The 26,072-nt window shown below is 40.8% G+C and overlaps 1 protein-coding gene and 1 long non-coding RNA gene across 2 annotated transcripts; both read left to right on the top strand.

Moving 5' to 3' along the window:
• Positions 1–349: 349 nt before the first annotated feature.
• LOC139541381 (volume-regulated anion channel subunit LRRC8D-like) lies at positions 350–11,959 on the top strand. Its single transcript, XM_071345983.1, has 2 exons — positions 350–905; positions 7,580–11,959. Coding segments are annotated over exons 1-2 (2,544 nt in total). The 5' UTR covers positions 350–904; the 3' UTR covers positions 10,123–11,959.
• An 8,351-nt stretch (positions 11,960–20,310) lies between these two features.
• On the top strand, positions 20,311–24,961 carry LOC139541383 (uncharacterized). Its single transcript, XR_011668337.1, has 2 exons — positions 20,311–20,451; positions 24,597–24,961. It is a non-coding gene; the product is annotated as an uncharacterized lncRNA (long non-coding RNA).
• The last annotated feature ends 1,111 nt before the right edge of the window (positions 24,962–26,072 follow it).

The following is a 26,072-nucleotide window of genomic DNA, read 5'->3' on the forward strand; positions in this document are numbered from 1 at the left end:
GACCAGACCCAGCTGCTTTTGCATTGGTGTCTATGGGAGACCCACCCCGTTAAGTAGACCGGAAGTGACACTTTTATTCAATGGTAAACGGACTGAGTGAACTCTTTATTTATCCATCATCTTTGGTTGGCCAAAACCATTTCTATTTGCAACGTCCTCCGCCATAGCCTGGCTGGCGCGACTCAAGAGTCTCATAGCGCAAAGAGAGATGTACTTCGAGGTGTCAGAACATATTTCAATGCAGATTCAGGCGCGCAATAGGCGCTCCCGTAGGCTACCTCGTGTAAAGCACAAACTATACATTCGAAATTGAAAATAGAACGCATGTTGTGTAACCATTTCACTCTCAAACAGGACATTCAATGGCCGAGATTTATTTCCCAAATCGGCATTGAGCAATTCCGTACATGCGCTATAGGATTTTGGGGTAAACGAATCCAAGTGGACCGCGTAGAAATAGCTTGTGGATGTTATCCTAATACCTTGGGCAATGTGCATTGAACTGTGCTATTTGGATATAGTTCAAATACGCTGGATAAGACATCATCCATTCGCAGTGCTATCAATATGCTATAGCGAGGAGGGAAAATGCTGTGTCACATTTGGAGGCCACTCACGCGCATCCCGTGTCAGCCAGTCTGAGCCAGAGCCAGTGCATGCGCTCAGTGCGCCATCGATGATGTTGTGGGATATATCCAGTCTGGTCGACTAAACCGGCGATGTATTTACCACGCTATGTGTTATACATTTTTAAAATCGACATAGGCACATACAGCTACTGGACTTTTAATTAAATCTATGTAGCCTACAGTAGCGCTGGTGAACAATATGTTCTATGTAGGAGGAGGTGGTGGGTAGCCTATGCAATTTCAGTTGTCGGCGTACTGATCCCATTTTGGAACACAGTAAGTAGCCGAAGCTCTTCATTATATAGGAACCATATAACCTACAGTAGCTGATGTATAACGCAGTGTTTAGCTTTTCTGTCACATGGCAATGTAAACAAGGCATATTTAAAATCTGACTACTGTCCTTACATGTGGTCCAGCAGCTTGTGAATACAGTAGCCTACAGTAGTGTAGCCGAGTTTTTATCAACTCCACGATGTTGAGAAACCCAGTTAACAGCGTAACTACCGCAAATATGGCCACTTTTGACTGTGGGATGCTGTGGAATTGGAACATTGGGACAAAGCCCCAGCTGATGTTAAAACGCTATAGGCTACCTCTATCAATGCTTTGCATGTCCCATATATTTGTGAATACTACATCAGCATTATACTGCCTATGTTATATTTACAACTAAATAGTTGACATGAAGTTCTATTTTTATTCAGGATAAGACATTGGATCTATGGTAGGTCTAATATGAATATTTTACTGTCTCTGAAGTTCAAATGTCAATTTCTCCTCTCACCTACCCAGGCGTTGAACAGATTTTCATTACATTTTGGTTGTGTGACTGCTCTTGCCTATCAGTGTATCAGTGTTTTGTTACTTGTCTGTTTTATGTTTTTGTGTGGACCCCAGGAAGAATAGCTCCTGCTTCTGCAAAAGCTAATGGGGATCCGAATAAATCAATTACATGCAACAATCTAGTGCATATGCTTGCTCAGTTTAAAATATGGGCATGTTGCACAACACAGTAGCCTATCCGTGAAACCAAGAGGCTGGATAGAGTAGTGATCTGCCCAGCAAATCATAGCCTTCCTCAGTGTGATAATGCTCACCATTGGGAGATCATATGGTTCATTTCATGTCAATGGGTCTACTGAGTGTTCTGATTGGATGTTTTAGATGCCAATCATTATCTGTTGACAAATGAGTGACTCTTTCATAGCTCTTCAGCACTTGACCTACTTTGGAAAATGTCCATACTGAGGTTAGCTTAGGTCTTCAGTCAGTATGCCAGCCAAATTCTACATAACTAGGCATAATCCTCCCAGCTGCTGTTCTAGTCTTAACCCTTTTGTGCACAGCTGGCAATATAGCTGAAAATATAGAGTTGGCATAGTGGTTTATTTGAACTTGGAATATATGTCTGCTTTAGTTGCAAAATGGTTAATTGCACATTTTTTTATTTCATTTAACTAGGCAAGTCAGTTAAGAACACATTCTTATTTACAATGACAGCCAAGGAACAGTGGGTTAACTGCCTTGTTCAGGGGCAGAACGACAGATTTGTACCACGTCAGCTCGGGGATTCGATCTTGCAACCTTTCGGTTACTGGCCCAATGCGCTAACCACTATGATACCTGCCACTCCAATTTATAACAACATAAGTGTTCTCAACCAATGTTTAAAGGTAAACGATAACAAATGCATCACCAAATCTTGAAGCTGGGACAAGTACACAGTGTACTGTCTACATTTCTGCTCACTCAGGAGTTCAGTTCCGTCTTAAAGCAACCCCAACATCTGAGCCTCTGTGTAGGGAATAGGGTGACAACTTGATCCCCAACTTGCACTGCCTCTGAAGTACAGAAACTTGTACCAGTTGATATCCATTATATTTCAGCATTTTGTCTGAGCAGATTTGGATGTGGAAAACTGACGTTTGCATCCACATGACTTTTCCACCAACACCCTTAACCACATTTGACTGAAACTAAACCACAGTCTAGTCTGCTTACAAGTGTGACCTTCATAAAAACACACTGGCATTGTGCTAGTCACTAGTTGTCTCTGGCATGGTGTCAGTGGGCTCTGCTTTTGTCTTTTACACATTTATATGCAGTGGAGAAAGGCTAGCTAGAGCAATTATACACAGATGTTCCCTATAGGGTGTACTACTTTTGACCAGGGCCCAAAGGGCTCTGGTCAAAAGTACTGCACTATATAGGGAATGTGGTGCCATTTGGGACACATCCTTAGTCTTGTGGTAAGCCGAAGGACATTTAGGGCATTGGTCATCTGTTGGTATTATGACGGCACTAGGGAATATGTGGCATGTTATTTCTGTAGGCTGTGTCGATAGGTTACCCTCTGGATGAATGAATGATGAACCACTGAAGGTGATAACATGGGCCAAGAGTGCATCACTCTGGACAGCAGGTCTCAAAGGATTGTATTGTAGCGATCCTTGCTATATGAGCCATGTTACAATTCCCAGAAGTGGGATGGCGGCTGTGAGGCCATCGGAACGCACTACCTGGACGTGTGAGGAGGCTGAGTAGTTGAAGCACGGAGACATGCATTACCATTGTGAGGGGGTAGTGTAGCGATCCCCGCTCTATGAGCCATGTTACAATTCCCACCAAGGAGGTTAACCCTATTTGCAGGATGCGTAGGGTGTCTGCCTTTCACGCTAGCAAACCCGGGTTCCCTTTACTGCACTGCCTTTCGCTACAGTATTATGAATGAGAGTGTATTCAGTTCACTTCCAAGACTACTGCCATCTTGGACAGGTTTCTCTTGCAAAATGGATTTTAACTCAGTGAGACTAAACTGTATTTATTAAGGTTAAAAGATGATGGTACCCAATAATGACATTTGAGAATGAATGTTGAATTATCCTATAGGGCATGGGTGTCAAACTCTGGCCCGCGGGCCAAATTTGGCCCGTGGGGTAATTATATTTGGCCCGCGAGACAATACCAAATTACTACTAGAGCTGGCCCGCCGGTATTATACAGCGCATTCACCGCTAATACTACGAATCCCATAATGCTCTGCTGTTGTTTTCGCGCGCCAATCAGGACAGGACCCAGAAACGCCCTCTGTGACAGTAGTCATAGCAACATAGACGCTACAACTGTCAGCGCGCTATCCCTTCCCAAAAATGGCGAAAAGAAAGGCAGAAAACAGGAGCTTTCTGGACAAGTGGGAGGCAGAATATCTGTTTACATATGTAAAAGACAAACCTGTTTGTCTTGTTTGTGGAGTCAACGTGGCTGTAAGTAAGGAGTACAACATTAGACGACACTATGAAACGAAACACCATGACAAATACAAGGACATGGACATGACTCAAAGGAGCCAGAAAGTAGAGGAGATGAAAATAAGTTTGGTTTCACAACAGAATATGTTCAAAAAAGCCACATCACAAAGTGAGGCTGCTGTAAAGGCTAGTTATATAGTGGCAGCAGAGATCGCAAAATCAGCCCAGCCCTTTAATGAGGGAGAGTTCGTGAAAAAGTGCATGATGAAAGTTTGTGACCTCGTATGCCCAGAGAAAAAGCAAGCATTTTCAAACGTGAGCCTGAGCAGGAACACAGTAGCTGATCGCACATGTGATCTTGCCACCAATCTGTATGACCAGCTGATGGAAAAGGGAAAAGATTTCGTTGCGTTCTCCCTCACTGTGGATGAGAGCTGCGACGCATCTGGAAAAAGTTTATTTTGGTATTTAAATCAGAAGGCTGCAAATAGAAAAGAGGCATACGATTTTTATTTAAATTTTATTTATTTAATAAATGAATGCCATTGATGTGTTTTTTCATTTGAAATTCGATTTTGCATGTCTCCACTATTAAATTATATATTGTATGGTAATAAGCGATGCTTGTTCCATATTCAATGTTAAAGCAAAACTTGTTTGGGTCCATATTAAAAGGTTAATTTGTTCAATGTTGGCCCGCGACTTTGTTCAGGTTTTACATTTTGGCCCACTGGGTATTTGAGTTTGACACCCCTGCTATAGGGTATCAGAATTTAAGGATCTCAGATGATATAGTCATTATATTGAAGTATTTATTTGTTTGAAGACAATATGATCAATTAGACAAATACGATGTTTGAGACCGCAATTAGCTTAAATGCACATATTTACAAATTAGCTACAGAGTACTCTGCCTATAGCAAACTTGTGACTGATTGGCTGTTCACTTTACTTTCCAGGTCTCTATTCAAAGGACAACATTAGGGACCACCCTTTGTTTTTTTTTGCAGTTCTTTGCCAGGCAGACATTCTTAATTCCCCTGCCATCTTTTCTATCTGGCTGTTGGGTTTTAGTAAGGCTTTGGGTTTGTTCTTAACGCGTGGGTTAGTCACATCAAAGCCCAAATAAGTTTCATATGATGAAGGGTAGGTATAAAGCTAGAGATCACCAAAATAAGCAAGACAAAGACAGTAATGACAAACAGTTTTTGATTAGATAATAAAGTAGAGTTTTAGGTGGAACATGTCATGACTAAGCCGATGTCGATTATCTTTAGAAATTGGATAAAATGCAGAGCCCTGTTGTTCTGCTGGTTCTCCATCTTTAAAAAAAAATAGGAAGCCAATTTGTTATCAGCACTGATCAAAACTCGTTTTCTCATGGCTCTCTCTTGTACCTCTGCAGCGGATATACAATGTCTTTGGAAAATATTCAGACCCCTTAACTTTTTCCACATATTGTTGTTACACCCTTATTCTAAAATTGATTAAATTGCTTTTTTCCCTCATCAATCTACTCCATACAATACCCCATAATGACAAAGCAAAAACTGGTTATTAGACATTTTTGCAAATGTATTAAAAATAAAAACCGGAAATATCACATTTACATAAATATTCAGACCCTTTACTCAGTACTTTGTTGAAGCACCTTTGGCAGCGATTACAGCCTCAAGTCTTATTGGGTATGACTCTACAAGCTTGGCACATCTGTATTTGGGGAGTTTCGCCCATTCTTTTCTGCAGATCCTCTCAATCGCTCTTAGGTTGGTTGGGGAGTGTCGCTGCACAGGAATTTTCAGGTCTCTCCAGAGATGTTAGATCGGGTTCAAGTCCGAGCTCAGGCTAGGCCACTGAAGGACATTCAGAAACTTGTACTGAAGCCATTCCTGCATTGTAATGGCTGTGTGCTTAGGGTCGTTGTCCTGTTGGAAGTCGAACCTTCGCCTCAGTCTGAAAGCTCTGGAGCAGGTTTTCATCAATGATCTCTCTGTCCTTTGCTCCGTTCATCTTTCCCTCGATCCTGACTAGTCTCCCAGTCCCTGCCGCTGAAAAACATCCCCACAGCATGATGCTGCCACCACCATGCTTTACCATAGGAATGGTGCCAGGTTTCCTCCAGATGTGACGCTTGGCATTCAGGCCAAAGAGTTCAATCTTGGTTTCATCAGACCAGAGAATCTTGTTTCTCGTGGTCTAAGGGTCCTTTAGGTGCCTTTTGACAAACTACGAGCGGGCTGTCATGTGCCTTTTACTGAGGAGTGGCTTCTGTCTGGCCACTCTACCATAAAGGCCTGATTGGTGGAGTGCTGCAGAGATGGTTGTCCTTCTGGAAGGTTCTACCATCTCCACAGTGGAACTCTGGATTCTGACTTTCAGAGTGACCATCGGGATCTTGGTCACCTCCCTGACCAAGGCCCTTCTCCCCCAATTGCTCAGTTTGGCCAGGCAGCCAGCTCTAGGAAGAGTCTTGGTGGTTCCAAACTTCTTCAATTTAAGAATGATGGAGGCCACTGTGTTCTTGAAGAACTTCAATGCTGCAGAAAATGTTTGATACCTTTCCCCAGATCTGTGCCTCGACACAATCCTGTCTCGGAGCTCTACGGACAATTCCTTCGACCTTATGGCTTGGTTTTTCGGACCTTATATAGACAGGTGTGTGTCTTTCCAACATCATGTCCAATCAATTCTATTTACCACAGATGGAATCCAAATCTTGTAGAAACATTAAAGGATGATCAATGGAAACGATGCACCTGAGCTCAATTTCAGGTCTCGTAGCAAAGGGTCTGAATAGTTGTGTAAATAAGGTATTTCAGTTTTTTAAATTTTATACATTTGCAAAAATAAAATAAACTGTTTTCGCTTTGTCATTATGGGTTATTGTGTGTAGATTGATTAGGAAGAAATACTGAATACTTTCCGAATGCACTGTATGGTGAGCAATTATGTTTGGCACATTGAATTGCAATAAAATCACAGTATCAAATCACAATATATATAGAATCATGAAAATCACAATACATATGGTATTGGCACCTAAGTATCGTAATAATATCGTATTTTGAGGTCCCTGGCCAGTACCAACCCTAATGTTCATGTAGTAATGAAAGAAAAGAGTGGCAGATCGCCTAGAGGTTATGTCATAAAAATACTAGTCATAATAGGGAATGTTGCCATATGCAAATGTTTTTTTTCTTTACTTGGCAATTCGGTTAAGAACAAATTCTTATTTACAATGACTGCCTACCGGGGAACAGTGGGTAAACAGCCTTGTTCAGTGGCAGAAAGACAGATTTTTACCTTGTCTGCTTGGGGATTTGATCCGGCGACCTTTCGATTACAGGCCCAACGCACTAACCACTAGGCTACCTGCCTCCCCATGGTGTTGAGGATGTACTGTTCTTTTCTTCAATGATGTGTGTTCTGCATTTTTAATGCCAAAATCTGAATTTATCAGTGATGACTGATTTTCCAAATTGCATGTAGTCAAATTAGGACCCATAGTGAATCTAATCAAGACATCTAATGTAATGTAAATCCCGCAGATTTAAAAAACAACAACAAAATGTCTTCTCAATTTGGGCTTAATTCATTTTCGGGAGGTTTAATTGCACTTGTTTGTTAAATCATGTGTATATTCTGTTTGTCACTGTTTAATTGTCACTGTTTAATTAATACGTCTGCTTTCTGTTGCAGTGATGTTTACTCTTACCGAGGTAGCCGCCCTGAATGACATCCAGCCAACCTATCGGATCCTGAAACCATGGTGGGACGTCTTTATGGACTACCTGGGCGTCGTCATGCTGATGCTGGCCATATTTTCTGGAACTATGCAGTTAACCAAAGACCAGGTGGTTTGCCTTCCTATCCTGGAACCAGCTTCAGAGGACCCCAGCGGCTTCACAACACCGCAGCCAGCGGAGGGGTCTGGTTCTGGGTCAGGGAACGGAGGAAGTAGGGTGACGCTAGCCGCCGCTCCTCTAGTGACTAAGGATCTACCGGATAGTGTTGTTCATCAGATTCACTTTACACATTCTGGTGGTGTTGGACAGCAGCCTCTGCCAACAGGCGTCAGGACAAACCTGGACTTTCAGCAGTATGTTTTTGTAAATCAGATGTGCTATCATGTCGCCCTGCCGTGGTATTCTAAATACTTCCCATACCTTGCTCTTATACACACCATCGTCCTCATGGTCAGCAGTAACTTCTGGTTCAAATATCCAAAGACTTGTTCGAAAATAGAGCATTTTGTGGGGATTCTGGGGAAGTGTTTTGAGTCTCCTTGGACGACCAAGGCATTATCTGAGACGGCATGTGAGGACTCAGAGGAGAATAAGCAAAGGCTCACTGGTGCCCCTTTCCTGCCAAAACATTTCTCAACCAGCAGTGAAGAGGGAAGTCCTAACCAGTCCAACCCGATGCTGGCTAAGTCTGAGGTCAAGTTCACTGCTGATAAGCCTGTCATTGAAGTCCCATGCATGACCATACTAGACAATAAAGATGGAGAGCAGGCCAAGGCCCTATTTGAAAAGGTTAGGAAGTTCCGTACCCACGTGGAAGACAGTGATTTGATCTACAAGCTCTACGTTGCCCAAACAGTGATCAAAACTGTGAAGTTCATTTTGATCTTGTGTTACACAATGACGTTTGTTGCTGCCATTGACTTTGACCATGTGTGTGAGCCTGACATAAAACATTTAACTGGATACACTAAATTCCAATGCACACATAACATGGCATTCATGTTAAGGAAGCTGCTTGTCAGCTATATTTCCCTCGTCTGTATATACGGCCTCATCTGTATATACACTCTCTTCTGGCTCTTTCGACGACCTCTCAAGGAGTACTCTTTCGAGAAAGTCAGAGAGGAGAGTAGCTTCAGTGACATTCCTGACGTGAAGAACGACTTTGCGTTTCTCTTGCACATGGTCGATCAGTACGACCAGCTGTACTCTAAGCGTTTCGGTGTCTTCCTCTCTGAAGTCAGTGAGAACAAGCTGCGGGAGATCAGCTTGAATCACGAGTGGACATTCGAGAAACTGAGACAGCATGTAACCCGCAACGCTCAGGACAAACTGGAGCTCCATCTCTTCATGCTGTCAGGTTTGCCAGACGCTGTCTTTGACCTGACAGATCTGGAGATCCTGAAGCTGGAGCTGATCCCAGAGGCCAGGATAACAGCCAAGATCTCCCAGATGATCAACATTCAGGAGCTACACTTCTACCACTGTCCTGCCAAAGTCGAGCAGACCGCGTTTAGTTTCCTTCGTGACCACCTCCGGTGCCTTCATGTCAAGTTTACGGATGTAGCCGAGATCCCCACTTGGGTGTACCTGTTGAAAAGTCTGAGGGAGCTGTACTTGGTCGGGAATCTGAATTCTGAAAACAACAAGATGATCGGCTTAGAATCTCTCAGAGACATGAGGCATCTAAAGATTCTGCATCTAAAAAGCAATTTGACGAAGGTCCCGACCAACATAACAGATCTCTCTCCACACCTGATCAAGCTGGTGGTACACAATGACGGTACTAAACTCCTGGTACTGAACAGTTTGAAGAAAATGATGAACCTAGCTGAACTAGAGCTTCACAACTGTGAACTGGAGAGGATACCCCATGCTATTTTCAGTTTGACCAACCTGCAGGAGCTGGACCTGAAATCCAACAACATTCGCACCATTGAGGAGGTCATCAGCTTCCAGCACCTCAAGAGGCTGATCTGCCTCAAACTGTGGCACAATAAAATCATTACCATTCCATTGTCAATAAGCCATGTCAAAAACCTTGAGTCCCTCTACCTTTCGCACAATAAACTTGAATCTCTGCCCGTACCCTTGTTTAACCTGCTCAAGCTGAGGTATCTGGACATTAGCCACAACTCCATAGTGGTAATTCCGCTGGAGATTGGTTTCATGCAGAACCTCCAGCACTTTGCTATTACAGGCAACAAGGTGGAGGTAGTACCCAAGCAGCTGTTTAAGTGCACCAAACTGAGGACACTATGTCTGGGACACAATTGTATCGCCGTCCTTCCAGAGAAGATCAGCAATCTGGTGCAGCTAACAAACCTGGAGCTGAAGGGAAACTGTCTGGACCGCCTGCCGCCCCAGCTAGGCCAGTGTCACCTCCTCCGCAGGAACTGCCTGGTGGTGGAGGACCACCTGTTTGACTCACTCCCCCTAGAGATCAAGGAGAGTATCAATCAGGAAGCCAACGTGCCCTTTGCTAATGGGGTGTGAGTGACTGTCACTTTACCCATACAGGAATGGGATTACAAAAATGAGACAACTCTCCACAGTCAATGTTTTTAATTACAACATGTGAACTGAAAGAAAGGTTTTTGCTCAGGGCTGACTCGTCATGAAAGAACAGATTAGGTTTTAAACGGGTAGAAAATGGCACTGTGCTCACTCATTATGAAAGAAGATCCCAGGTACTGTGGAAAAAGCCATAAGTATGGTCTAGTTCAAGAATGGTAGGTTAGTTCCAGAGTTATGGGCTGGTTCCATAGTGATGGTCTGGTTCAAGAGTGATGATCTGGTTCAAGCGTGATGGTCTGGTTCCAGATTGATGGTCTGGTTCCAGAGTGATTGGGTGGTTCCAGAGTGATTGGGTGGTTCCAGAGTGACGGGCTGGATCCAGAGTGACGGGCTGGATCCAGAGTGACGGGATGGATCCAGAGTGACGGGATGGATCCAGAATGACGGGCTAGTTCCAGAATGACGGACTAGTTCCAGAATGATGGACTGGGGTGTAATCATTAGTCCAAACAGTTGCAAAACAGAACATTTTGCAACTAAAACTAGTGTTTCTATTGGACAATTCAGGTAGGTCCTTCCCCGTTTCATTCCATTTGCTTCTGTTTAAGAAATGTTTTGCAACAGAATCGGCGTAATGACTACATCCCTGGTTCCAGAATGAGGGTCTGATTCCAGAGTGACGGCTAGTTCTAGAATGACGACCATGTTTGTGTTAGACCACGAAATTATTAGTCAATGTTCTGAGGAAAATGGATGCTCCTTTTAATTATGGAACAGAGAATGGTGGTGTAGAATTTATAGATGCGAGGGATACATGTTCTGATGAGATTTTATGTTTGTTTTCTTTTGTTTTCTTCATGTTTTATAGCAACATTTTATGGAACGCCGTTTGGGTCTTTGTGTGTCAAAAAAGATACACGTCAAATAACACTTTGTCATGTCAAATAACACTATTTGTCATGTCAAATAACACTATTTGATGTGTCAAATAAGCTTGTTGACCAATCAGGACCGGAATATGACTGCACGTCACATAATAATTTAACGTGTTCATAATTTTATTACGTAGTTATTACACATTGATTACACTAGTACCCAAGCAGCTGTTTAAGTGCACCAAACTGAGGACACTATGTCTGGGACACAATTGTATCGCCGTCCTTCCAGAGAAGATCAGCAATCTGGTGCAGCTAACAAACCTGGAGCTGAAGGGAAACTGTCTGGACCGCCTGCCGCCCCAGCTAGGCCATATTTCATATGTCACAACGATTCATCGATATATATGCTATGATGCTAGTACAGTGCTGGTCATAAAAAAAGCTAGCTAGCTCATGGATGCAAACAATGTCTTCCCCAAAAACATAGCAAAACGACATAATCTGTTTCAGTAAGCTAGGTATCATCTAAAATAACCCTAATTTATAAGACAGTTTTTATTTGATTAATGGTGGTCGGACCCATCTATGTGAAGCTAGCCACAATAAGGATTAGCCACAATAGTGAACTTTGCTGTTAGCCTTCAAAATAAAAGTATGTCAATGATAGTGTTGCAAATGAATACAAATTGTAGAATTATGCTATTACATTTACATTTAAGTCATTTAGCAGACGCTCTTATCCAGAGCGACTTACAAATTGGTGCATTCACCTTATGATATCCAGTGGAACAACCACTTACAATATCCACTTTACACTTTACAATATCCACATATCCCTACCGGCCAAACCCTCCCTAACCCGGACGACGCTAAGCCAATTGTGCGTCGCCCCACGGACCTCCCGGTCGCGGCCGGCTGCGGCAGAGCCTGGGCGTGAACCCAGAGACTCTGGTGGCACAGCTAGCACTGCGATGCAGTGCTCTAGACCACTGCGCCACCCGGGAATAGATCATGCTAAACGAGTTTGGAATGTTATATAAAATCGCTGCGCCACCAGAGACTCTGGGTTCGCGCCCAGGCTCTGTCGCAGCCGGCCGCGACCGGGAGGTCCGTGGGGCGACGCACAATTGGCCTAGCGTCGTCCGGGTTAGGGAGGGTTTGGCCGGTAGGGATATCCTTGTCTCATCACGCACCAGCGACTCCTGTGGCGGGCCGGGCGCAGTGCGCGCTAATCAAGGGAGCCGGGTGCACAGTGTTTCCTCCGACACATTGGTGCGGCTGGCTTCCGGGTTGGAGGCACGCTGTGTTAAGAAGCAGTGCGGCTTGGTTGGGTTGTGTTTCGGAGGACGCATGGCTTTCGACCTTCGTCTCTCCCGAGCCCGTACGGGAGTTGTAGTGATGAGACAAGATAGTAATTACTAGTAATTGGATACCTCGAAAAATTGGGAGAAAAGGGGGTAAAATTTTAATAAAAAGACAATAATTTGTTAATTTGACAAAAATCTGTTGAAATAACACTGTATGTATTAGTATTTAGAATTTCATTGGGGCATTACTTATTTCACTGTACAGCCTTACCTATGGATTGTGGATCAATGACATGGGGTATCAGTCTACTCAGTGACACACAGAGAACATTAGCATCGTAGCTCTTATTGTGGGACTCTGAAACTGTGAATTGAGCCACATTTATTGTCAACCTATGTGTATTGAACACTATTCCAGAGGAAAAATAATACTGTGTGGATGTTTGAGCCTGATAACTGAGGAGGACGTTGGGAAAAAAAATATTAAGTGTTGAGTAGACTGATACCCCATTTCATTGATCCCCAATCCTTAGGTAAAGCTGTACAGTGTAATGGTGATTTCACACAGTCACACTCCCGTGATAAGAGCTACAACACTAATACTTGTGTAAACTCTTCACAGTTGTGTTCTATGGGTGTCACCGAGTAGACTGATACCCCATTTAATTGCTTCACATTCCAACCTTGTTTAACATGATCTAGTCTAAATATGGCATGATTCCACCAATTGTAACCTTCTGCATCACTTTCAAATAGGTACTTTTATTTTGAAGGCAAACCGCAAATTCCACGATTGTGCCTAATCCTTATTGTGGCTAGCTTCACAACACATAACCCGGTCAGGTCGAGCCTCATGAAGCTAGCTGGCTGCTTATAACGTTAGCTTTTGGCAACAGGGTTTAGTAGCTGGCTAGCTATTTATTTTCATGAACTGAAGTTCAGTTGCAATAGGTGAACAACAAGTGGCTACCTAGCTAATAATTACTCACAAGGATTCCTAAATCATTGCTAAGAATAATAAAAATGACTGCAGTTATTACTGGTCATTGTTTTCAGGCTGATTGTATTGGTGTTAGCAAGGTACCAAGCCAAAGCTAGTCAGCTACCCCAGAAGTTGCGGTCCAACACAACATTCTACAATTAAACTGTGTTATTTGACATGTCAAATTAAAAGCTTATCTAACGTGTCAAATAGTGTTATTTGACGTGTATCTTTTTTGACACACAAAGACCCAAACGGCGTTCCATAACATTTCTCTACGTTTTACCTGAATCCAGGAAAGTCCATATCATGGCTGTCTGAAGAAAACCTCTCATAATTGTATGTTCGTTATTGGGTAAAGAGGGTAATTTTTTCTATTCCCTGAAAAGTGTTTGAAGATAAGACTTCATAAGCTATTTTGAATACATTGTCTTGTCATGAAATGTTCAGAGTCCAGTGAGGAGAGTTAATGCTTTCAATAAATGTACTTTTTATTTTATTTTTTACATTCAAAAATGTTATACGGTTTTCATTAGACAGCAATGATATGTGGCAGTTTCGGGAGTCCTCTCTCGATTTTTACTTTGGTCTTTTGTTATGTATATTTCATACAGTATATAACCTATGCCCCTATTGTGGTAGTACTGTACTGTCAGAACCACACTTAAGGAACAGACTGAAGAATCCATCAACAAGGATGATTATAAAACACTATTGCAGGGTTTCCCAAACTCGCTCCTAGGGACCCCAAGGGGTTGACGTTTAGTTTTTTGCACTAGCACTACACAGCTGATTCAAATAATCAACTAATCATCAAGCTTTGATAATTTGATTTGGCTGTGTAGTGTTAGGACAAAAACCAAAATGTGCACCCTTGATATGACAACTCCTATGCATAATTGATGTGCTATAATATGGTCTTGGCTGCTAACTAAATGACTGCATGTGTATGTTTAATATCCTAGTCTTTTGCTCATAAATGTGTCAGTAAAGTATTTAACTGTTTCAGCAGACATTTAACACATGTTCGTAACCCTATGACGCATTCATACTCAAATAAAACCATGTCCCGTATGTCTAGTGATTTCACAATATGTTTCAAGCATTTGAACTAGCTTACAAGCACTTATATGGTTGTAGGCTACCAGAATGGGATGCAGGCCATGCCAGGTCAGTTTTAATTGTTTTGCACCTTTCAATCAGTCAAGGGTTTCTTATTTTCTTGCATTCCATTGGTGGTGCACATTTAGTTATATGGCACGTATCTTTTCCATTAATTTGGGATTCAGACCTGCAGATATCTCCTAATGCATTTGGGCTGTTCTACACAACAGATGCTGTTAAATATGGATTCACCTCAACATAATACCACTTTTTTGTTGCATGGAATCATCTGACAAACTTAGATATTTGGGTGAACGTTCCCTTTAATTTGAAATTTTGTTCAACCAGTGAAAAATGCTGCTATCTCAAGTGCTGCAGTGTTCAGTCTCGTATAGTTAAACTATTTTGACTGATAAGGTATGACAATTGCAACTCAATAAAGGAATTGCTAAGCAAACAAACGGTGTCAAGTCTTGCATGGATTTGATGACAAGCTCATGGGGTTATGAGTTGTAGATTGCACTTGCAAAGTATAGATTTCAATTTTTGGAGCCCAAAAATCGAAATGTATCACTTTGGTCTCAGAAACAATCACAATGTGGACCATCGAAAGATTAGAATGATAGAATATTAGCATGTACAGTACCAGTCAAAAGTTTGGACACACCTACTCATTCAAGGGTTTTTCTTATTTTGACTATTTTCTACATTGTAGAATAATAGTGAAGACATCAAAACTATGAAATAACACATATGGTATCATGTAGTAACCAAAAAAGTGTTAAACAAATCAAAATATATTTTAGATTTGTCAAAGTAGACAGTATTTGCCTTGATGACAGCTTAGCATGCGCTTGGCATTCTCAACCAGCTTCACCTGGAATGCTTTTCCAACAGTCTTGAAGGAGTTCCCACATATGCTGAGCACTTGTTGGCTGCTTTTCCTTGACTCTGCAGTCCACCTCATACCAAACCATATCAGTTGGGTTGAGGTCAGGTGATTGTGGAGGCCAGGTCATCTGATGAAGCACTCCATCACTCTTCTTCTTGGTCAAATAGCCCTTACACAGCCTAGAGGTGTGTTGGGTCACTGTCCTGTTGAAAAACATATGATAGTCCCACTAAGCGCAAACCAGATGGGATGGCGTATCGCTGCAGAATTCTGTGGTAGCCATGCTGATTAAGTGTGCCTTGAATTCTAAGTTAAGCGCTGACAGTGTCACCAGCAAAGTGTAACAGTTAAACTTTAGTCCGTCCCCTCGCCCCGACCCGGGCACGAACCAGGGACCCTCTGCACACACAGACAACAGTCACCCACGAAGCATCGTTACCCATCGCTCCACAAAAGCAGCGGCCCTTGCAGAGCAAGGGGAACCACTACTTCAAGGTCTCAAAGCGAGTGACGTCACCGATTGAAACGCTATTAGCGCGCACCACCACTAACTAGCTAGCCATTTCACATCGGTTACAAAAGCACCCCCATACCATCACGCCTCCTCCTCCATGCTTCATGGTGGGAACCACACATGCGGAGATCATCCGTTCACCTACTCTGCGTCTTACAAAGACACGGCGGTTGGAACCAAAAATGTCAAATTTGGACTAATCTGACCAAAGGACAGATTTCCACCGGTCTAATGTCCATTGCTCATGTTTCTTGGCCCAAGCAAGTCTCTTGTTATTATTGGTGTCCTTTAGTAGTGGTTTCTTTGCAGCAAATCTGACCATGAAGGCCTGATTCACGCAGTCTCCTCTGAACAGTTGATGCTGAGATTTGTATGCTACTTGAACTATGTGAAGCATTTATTTGGGCTGCAATTTCTGAGGCTGGTAACTCTAATGAACTTATCCTCTGCAGCAGAGATAACTGAGTCTTCCTTTCCTGTGGCGGTCCTCATGAGAGACAGTTTCATCATAGCGTTTGATGGTTTTTGCGACTGCACTTGAAGAAACTTTAAAAGTTCTTGAAATTTTACAGATAGACTGACCTTCATGTCTTAAAGTAATGATGGACTGTCGTTTCTCTTTGCTTATTTGAGCTGTTTTTGCCATAATATGCACTTGGTCTTTTACCAAATAGGGCTATAATCTGTATACCACGCCTACCTTGTCACAACTTATTTCATAGTTTTTATCTATTACCTATTATTCTACAATGTAGAAAATAGTACAAATAAAAAAAAAACCTTGAATGAGTAGGTGTGTCCAAACCTTTGACAGGTACTGTACATATTTGATGCATTATTGATGAACTGCATTTTAATAGTGTTAATATGGAATAATGTGATGACATTACCATTTCCAAATGATTACTATTTTCTCTCCATGATTGTGTTTTGAAACTTGTTTGAGAGAAATGTTTGCTCCTTGTTTTATATTGTATACATTTGTAGTACATGTTTTTACCAAGGTATTTATATTTAAAGTAATGAGAATAATGTGTAGAGAGACTGTCTAACCAAAAGGTTAGTATGAGTGATACGGGTGATTGATTGTTGTAATGGCCCTCAGCTACCATCTCTAGTCAAAGCTTGATTTCTGACTTGTAATGTTTGACAATCCGTAAATTAGGTGTGTTTGTCTGTGTATGTCAATCAATCAATCAATCAAGTTTATTTTATATAGCCCTTCGTACATCAGCTAATATCTCGAAGTGCTGTACAGAAACCCAGCCTAAAACCCCAAACAGCAAGCAATGCAGGTGTAGAAGCACGGTGGCTAGGAAAAACTCCCTAGAAAGGCCAAAATGTGCGTGTGTGTGTGTGTTTTGTGTGTGTGTGGCAGGGAATGATTACTTGATTAAGTTCCAATAATAAATAATATGCATTGTTTTGTAAACAACAGAAATAATAACGGGGTCTCATATGAAGCCATTGTGCTTTTATTTTTGTTTAGTATTCTATAGTTTTAAAAAGGGAGTATTTCCACAGTTGCTGAAAAACAACTGCATTTTAGTTTTTTAAATTATTATTTTAAGCATTTGAATAGAATATTTCGTCTTTTAATCATCTGATATTCTAATGTAACTCTTCTATATCTGTTAAACTAACAGAAGCTACATTTGAGTCCACTTACACCACCACCAAAAATACATTAGTTACAACTACATACTTCCTTCCTAACAGATCGTTCCAGGTTATGCAATCCTATGTGTTGACAACTGTCATTGTGTAATATTATTATTATACAAACCACACTGTGTACATGACAATGATTAATGCCATTAGGATAGACGATAACAATGTAATCCCTGCAGCACTCTCAAACCACTCCTGATCAAATTCCTCCTGGTTAGGCCTACCTGTCAATTTAATTTTCAGATAATGTATTACAGGCAAGAGATTTTTTTCAATGAACAATAAACACAATGAAATACATTTTTGACCTGTTTCATCTTTTGATACTTACAGTAGTTACCAATATGACTTTTTATTATTTCAATGAATGATCAGTTTATCGATCTGTTTTGAATGGGGTTCTCAGATCTGCACTTCTGCTTTCTCTTGGGAATGAGGATGCAACATAAAAGTTAATAAAGGTTAAATAAAATAAACAAATAAACATAAGAAAAGCCTATTGGAGGCCCTGATGGAGCGCAGGCCTAGTGGTGAACTGTCCCGGAGTGCCATCGTGTGGGCAGATGACGTTAATACAGGTTATTTCCTTGTAGATAGGCCTATTTACATGGCAAAACCAAAATATTGATCTTACTTCACTGACACTACTGTTATTTAGATATGTTTCTCTTCAAATAAAACGGAATTGTCTGTTTTTAATCCATATAGCAAATAATGCAGTCAAAGTTACCCGTGGTCCCGGCCACCCCCACAGGTGTTCAGGTGTGTCAATCATCCCAGTTGCTGGCTACGCATGTAGACAGGTAGCCTAACTGAGGTAATTAGCATGTTTCATCGTAGGTAGGCTATTTGACTGGTACTATTAAAATCATCACAGAGTTAATTGTCACCATCAAAAATAGTGACTAAAGTATTTTTAATAAAGACGTTGAGACACACTTCGGAGGGTCATCTCATCATGAAACATTAGACTATATCCGGAAGCAAGCCAAATATAAAGGGAGTAATCAAGTTTTCGCATGTAAATCCAGAGTTCTCCAATGCCTAGTATTAATTTGGGATTTCTTTGTTCATGTTGTTTGTACAGGAGTTCAAGTTGAGTAAATTTCGGAAGATAGTGTCTAAGCAGACAAAAGAGGAGCTCCCAAAAGCAGTCATGAAAGGTATGATGGTATGGCTTTTCTTCAGAATACCCACATGCCCTGGATTGCGAATGTCAGAGGAGGCTGGTGTGTGAAGCTATAAGAGGACATGGTCATTGTAATGGCTGGAATGGAATAAATGGAATGGAGTCAACATGTGGTTTTCATATGTTTGATGTGTTCAAAAACGTTCCATGAATGCCATTCCAGCCATTACAATGAGCCTGTCCTCTTATAGCTCCTCCCTCCAGCCTCCTCTGGTGAACGCTCCCTATTCAAAATCCATAACTTAATCCAGTCAATCAGATGGTCACAATCAGTCTGTAATGGAAATATTCCTTCAGTAGCCTGTCTCTCTATACCAGGAGTGACAGAGGAAGACTACATGAGAAAGATCAAGATGGTCCACTGTGTTGCCTGTGAAATTCACCTCCCTGCAGTCCTGTCTTCAACACTTTATTCCAGTTGTCCTTCACTTAACAGGTCTCAGCTCAAATGGTTTCAGGTCTACAACATTTACCAGTAAGAGAAGAATTTCTGTTCATAGAAAATATTGGTGATGTATATCCAGGGAGTGGATCCATTTGATATTGATGTATGGGAAGGAGGAGGAGCTGTTGAGTGAAGACCAGGAGGAAAGTAGCTCCAATGAAGCAGACCCAGATCAAGATGAGGCTTGGCACATTGCAGAGGAGGTACAACTGTAGGACTGTAGGGCTGAGAACATCATGTTTCACCTACTGTATGCTGTCCTCAGGTTTCTGTCAAAACAAAACAAGCAGTGTATGGATGCACTTAAAAGTAATTGTCAAGTGAAAGTCGCCCTTTTAAAAGTTAATATTCTTTTAACTAATGATGTTGTTGACTCACCCTATACTCATACTTGTGGCCAAAGCATAAATTGGAGAAAACCCTCCCACATAAAACCCCCACCTCAAACTTGTATCTCAAATAGACCGTTTCAAAATGCTTGCCATTTCCTCGCATTAATATTCTTAATGACTGGTTTATGCCCACACCATTCTGTTGTTGGGGTACGCCCACACCATTCTGTTGTTGGGGTACGCCCACACCATTCCAACACAGAAAAGCTGCTTTTTAACATACTTAATGTGAAAACATTTGAAGGATACTATTTCACTCATTTTGTAATGAATTATAGGTCATATTTCATAGATATCTGGAAACACAGTACAGTTACTTTAAAGATAAGCTTGATTATGTTGTTGTCTATATCAATTCATATTTATAAGTGTGTGATTGCTTTGTGGTTCCAGGGAATCAAATTCAAGGACACATTATTTTGTAATCTCTACAGAATATGCTGTCATGAAGTGGTGTGACTGACCATTCACCAAGTACCTGTATGGTATGTGTGGTTTCTTTAAGTAAAATTTTCAGATATTATGGCTTCTCTTCTTGTTGCCTTTACATTCAATGTCTTTCATAAACCACGTTTACATCCAACCATTTCATGCGGATGAATTACCTGACACAGGAAAAAAGTCACCACTGAGCTGATGGAAACTTGAAATGCAGAAAATGTGTTCGTTTGACAAGGTGGGATCATTTTGTCGGTAAAATTAATTACACGATGAAAACGCCTTTATGAACAAATATTGATATTATTGAGTACCACAGTATGAGTCATAATACCCATAAAACCTAGCGGTAAAACCCGTTAATGGTTCCAATCGTTTTTTCCCCCATTCTCTTTACCGTCAGGGATTTTAGAACTACTTCATATAAGGTTTGACTTTCGTGTAAGCTTACCCCGGCGTGATGTTTTGATAACAGCGCAAATCTCTCTCGGATAAGGTAACTTTTATCAATATATTTGCCTGTATTTACCCCTAAAAAATGAAATGCTAATTAGTCGCTATTGTGGCTATCACACAGAACTACACATCCTGTCGCAAGCTTAGATTTCATCCCTCTACCATTTGTAGTGAACTAGCTCTCCATCGATCTGAAGCAAGGATGGTTCTTTGCTATGTAGCGGATTGTAACCACTACTCCGATAAGCACACACGCATTTTATCATAGGGCAAGGGTATAGCTAGTTAGGCACCTTGGTTGGCTAGTTGGTTACATTAGCTAACGTTGCACCACAGATAGGTTTAGTTATAAAAACCTTTTGTTGCACAGTTTCCAAGGTTGGGTAGTTTACTTTCTAAATGTAATCCGTTACAGTTACTAGTTACCTGCCCAAAATTGTAATCATTAACGTAACTTTTGGATTACCCAAATTTAGTAATGTATTCTAATTACATTCAGTTACTTTTAGATTACTTTCCCCTTAAGAGGCATTAGAAGAAGACTAAAATGTATGTTACCAATTGAACCACATCTATTGCAGGATAAATCCATGTTAAAGTTTACATAGCTGGCCATATATGGATGTTCAATTTCACTTTATGGGTTGGTTATGTAGGCTTCTTCTAACCCATCGCTTTCTACTACATATAATAATATGATTAAATTAGACTTTGGTTTTTAATGTAAAGATATATCAGAATACCAGTCATTCCAATCAATGTTATACCCCTTGATCTTCAAGAATAGGACTTGGAAATATGGAAGTATAGATTAGCCAAATTGTTTTACCTGAGCATAACCTCAAAAGTAAGGACTTATTAGCCAGCCTTACTCTGTTGTTTATGATTTTGTTGTCATGGAGGACTGATTGGGCTCATTGATTCGAGTTGAAAATGAAAGCCATATGCTTCATTTGCTATAAGCCCATTGTTGAACTTTTTGTTGGTGACACTTTGATATCTTGATAATATGCAGCTGTTTAAAGGACTATTCAATAGATGAAACAATAACACAACGGTTGCCCTGCGTCTGTTTTGGTAAAAAGCGGAGGGATGGGCCTGGAGAAATGTAACTGCTCTCAGATTAATAGACAGAGCTATGTTATAACCATGTTATGAGGCAATACAGTGTTTATTTACATTTACAATGATTACAAACATCAGAGAAAAACAAGCTTATATTTTGGGTTCTCATGGAGTGTGACAGTTGAACTAAGCTCATGGAGCCATTTATAAGTTATATTTTTCAAGAATCAAAGGATATATATAATTTATAAGTCCAAAAATGTATGTTGAAACTACATATTTCCCCTTTAAGTCTTTCAAAGGTGTGCGAGTTTGAACATGTGTCAATTAGGCCTATGGATGTAATTTTTTTATCAGCATGAATTAGATTGAGCAATAAAAAAAAAACTTTTATTCCATAGGCTGGGATCCGCACTGTGCAGCTTTTACAAGAGCGCATTTTTCACTGACTGTCCACTGGTTTCAAAAACAATGATTGATAGGCAGCTTAAATTTCTTGAATTCAACCATTACTGGGTTCAAATACACATTTAGATTTGTGAACATTCATCCACAACAACCACAATCCGTAAGGAGGAAATAGCTAAACGAGAGAGTAGAAGTGTGATTCATATCAATGCTCTATGTAGATAATAATAAGCGATATCTGTATCGCAGTAGGTTACACCACTGCTGTCATCCTTACCTCCAAGCGTTTATTCAAATTGGATAATCTTTGGAACCGACAGCAGTTGGACTGTACCCTACAACAGCCTATTCCTGCTCTTTTCCCACGATCCATCAACCCCATTTGGTATAGTGGTCTCTGACATCTGGTCAAACTCGCTCAGGTGGAACAAATGTAAATTTGCACAATTTTTCAATGCTGATTTGAATATTAAGTGTTAAAGATTTTTTTCGCTAACCTCCTTTCTGAATGTAAAAGTAATCCTCGAAGTAATCATCTAGCGTTATTACAATATTTGTGCTGGTAACCTAATGGATTACAGTAACAGATTTGTAATCCCTTACATGTAATACGTTACTCCCCAACCCTGACAGTTTCTCACCGTAGCGTAGACGGACTTTCCCTACAGGCGGTGACATGCTAGCAATTAGCACTAAATGGCTAACGTTGAATATCCTTTCCCTCGTGGACTAGTTAGCATGTCACCACCTGTGGGGTCTGAAAAGTCTGACTATACGAGCGATGAGCTCACGTAACCGTTAGCTAAATATTCCTGCCCTAGTGGGCTAACATTAGCTAGCATGTCACCTCGTGGAAAATGTACTACATGAACTGTGAGCTAACATTAACTAGCTGGCCAGCTAGCTCACAAAGGACTTGTGGACTCAATGTTTTACACAAACAGTTTTGTTCCACAAGTGCGTCTTTTGTACAATACTAATCAAATGACCTGTGAAGTCAATTATACATGTCAGCAGGGATGGAAATTAAGCTAGCCCGAGTCTAGTACTTTACAGACTGGGCTAGTATAAAATGTGCCAAACTAGCCTGACACTGCAAACATTTAGGACCTGAATGTAGAAATCGTGGTCTGCTGGGCTGTGCCCAAAATCCTACATCCCTGCATGTCATTCCCTTTCAGACAATCCCCCTATCACTGTTGGTCCTCCTCAGTAACCTCAAGGCTGAGGGTTATAACTTTCCTCTTGAGAATTAGAATTAGAAGTACAGTCATTTAACTCATCACAATAATTCTCCTCTTCGGGCAAATAGTACCCTAGACTGTTCTGATCATCTAGTTGAACATTCCAGATAATTCCTCAAATTCAAGCTGCTTCAATGGCATGAAAAACATTGCGTCAATATTGCCAAATCAACAATGTATACAATATACATCGTAATAAAATAATGAATAATAATGATATAAAATGGTAGTAAATAATAATACAATTTTTTTTAAATAACAACAATAAAAGGGTAACAGTCAATAGTAGAAATATAATAAATATAAAAGGCTAAACATGGACAATGAAACTATAACTAACTGTCACCCTCACCATTACATTAGTGCTACAACTACCATCATCATTGCTACTACTACTACTACCACCACCATCATAAAATTATTATAATTTCCATCACCCCTACTACCCATACTACTACTATTTGTAATAATCACAATAATAACAATAATAGTAATAACAACAATAATAAGTAAGTTACTGCTTACAATGCAGATGTTGTTATTAAGTGTCCCTCAGGCTATGGCAGGAAAATACTTATTTGGCTGCAAGAGGAGCTGTTGCTCCTTCGCCCATGAGTATTTTTTGTTTTTCCTCTGGGTATAATAAGTTAAGAAATTATCTGTCTGTCTCTCTCTCTCTCTCTCGCATGAGGGAGAGATACAGAGAGCGAGAGAGATCATTTTTTAAACTTATTATACCCAGAGGAAAAACAAAAAATACTCATGGGCAAAGGAGCCTTTTGCTTTCTTGTTGGCAGTTAATTTGAAATGTCATTTAAATGTTGTCAGTTGTTTTGATTTGAGTTAATCATTCCACTTAAACTGGCTGGTTAGTTGGCTAACATACATACTGTGCAGATATATCTACAAATTTGCCTGGCTAAATAGTATAGTTTGAGAAGAAGTGGCATGATGCTGTGCTATGACATTTGAAAATGACCTGGTATAAGGTCAAAATGAGTTAAGCGGATGCATCTGCTAACTACTTTAATTAATGCAAATACACAGGCAGCTTCCATTTTCCATTGGAAAAGAAAACCGTCCCTACATTTACTATAAAAGGAATCTCCACACAACAAAGAAATAATTTAAACATCACATACATAAATTCATATTATGCCCATGATAAAATAAAATGTGAATTGTGTTGTACTACTGAATGAAATTGTGAGGAGATGCACTCAGACCAGCTTTTGTGATTGAACTTAGGTACAGGCAGGGATGACTGGGGCCTTCAGGAGGTAAAACACACGGTGTAAGAAATTATTTGAACATCACAGATATAAATTCCCAATGTGCCCATGATAATTTTAACAACATGACTTTAGTTGGCTGCTTTGAGCAATCTAACATAACCTATTCTGGGAGCCTACTGTGTTTGTATGAACTATGTGGAATATTTTTTGACCATTGGCTTCCCTGAAAACAGGTACTGACAGGAGGCAAGACGAGAACGCTGATCCAGTGCACTCAGGATCCCAGACCCTGTGACTTAAAGCCCTGACCACTGCACATCCTTCCCTGTAGCCATTTTTAATGCCTTGATGTCCTTATTGTTATCTGTGCCCCACTTTACAGACAACACTCCATCCAACGACTGTAAACACCTTGAAATGCATTCGTTCTAAGAAATGTGCTATATAAATAAAGTTTGATTTGATTGATGACATTACAGCTATAGAATATTTAATAAACTGTCATTTTCACATGAGGATAAGTGCAGTTTTTCCATAAACTTGTAATTGATAACTTGGGAATGCATGTAGCACATTGAATAAATACTGTGCCTTTGAAGATTTGTCTCTGGTCATGAAACTACAATACAGGCTGGATGTCTAAACAAAGTCAATTCTGAATGTCAATAGATTTTTAGATTAATTATTATCAATGACAAAATTCTAGAACTGAGTTATCACTCATTGAAGTCTGGTATTTGGGGTAATCTGATTAATGATTATACAGTATAATTTATTAAGTGGCTCTTTCCTTGTAGAATGTTGACAGCTGATTAGAAAGCATTGTATTGCTAAGATGCTCAAACTTAACTTAATAGCTACACTCTCCGACACAGGATAAACTTTATCCCTCATTCTGGCCCTGACCAAACTGGTCAGTTGCCCCTCACTATAGCTGCACTTTTCCACATGGCCAGACTTATAGTGGTCTTCTCCTCTTTAATGTTCTTATGCTCATCCTTGAAAAATGCCATAAGGTCTGAAATAGACACCAAAGTCTACATACTGTACAAAACTCACCTTGTCTGAGAGAATTACATGGCTATCAAAACGCCACGCCCGGTTAAGCCTACATGAAACACAGACTTTATATGAAGTACTTCTAAAATTCGAGATGCGAAAATGAATGGGAAGAAAACGATTGGAACCATTACCGGGTTTTACCGCTAGGTTTTATGGGTATTATGACTCGTCCACTGTGCCAGTGTAACGGATGTGAAATGACTAGCTAGTTAGCGGTGGTGCGCGCTAATAGCGTTTCAATCGGTTACGTCACTCGCTTTGAGACCTTGAAGTAGTGGTTCCCCTTGCTCTGCAAGGGCCGCGGCCTTTGTGGAGCGATGGGTAACGATGCTTCATGGGTGACTGTTGTTGATGTGTGCAGAGGGTCCCTGGTTCGCGCCCGGGGCGAGGGGACGGACTAAAGTTAAACTGTTACATTGGTGCCGTGACCCGGATCACTGGTTGCTGCGGAAAAGGAGGAGGTCGAAAGGGGGGTGAGTGTAACGGATGTGAAATGGCTAGCTAGTTAGCGGTTGTGCGCGCTAATAGCGTTTCAATCGGTTACGTCACTCGCTTTGAGACCTTGAAGTAGTGGTTCCCCTTGCTCTGCAAGGGCCGCGGCCTTTGTGGAGCGATGGGTAACGATGCTTCATGGGTGACTGTTGTTG

This window comes from Salvelinus alpinus, chromosome 16 (assembly GCF_045679555.1).
Source record: "Salvelinus alpinus chromosome 16, SLU_Salpinus.1, whole genome shotgun sequence".
NCBI lineage: Eukaryota > Metazoa > Chordata > Actinopteri > Salmoniformes > Salmonidae > Salvelinus > Salvelinus alpinus.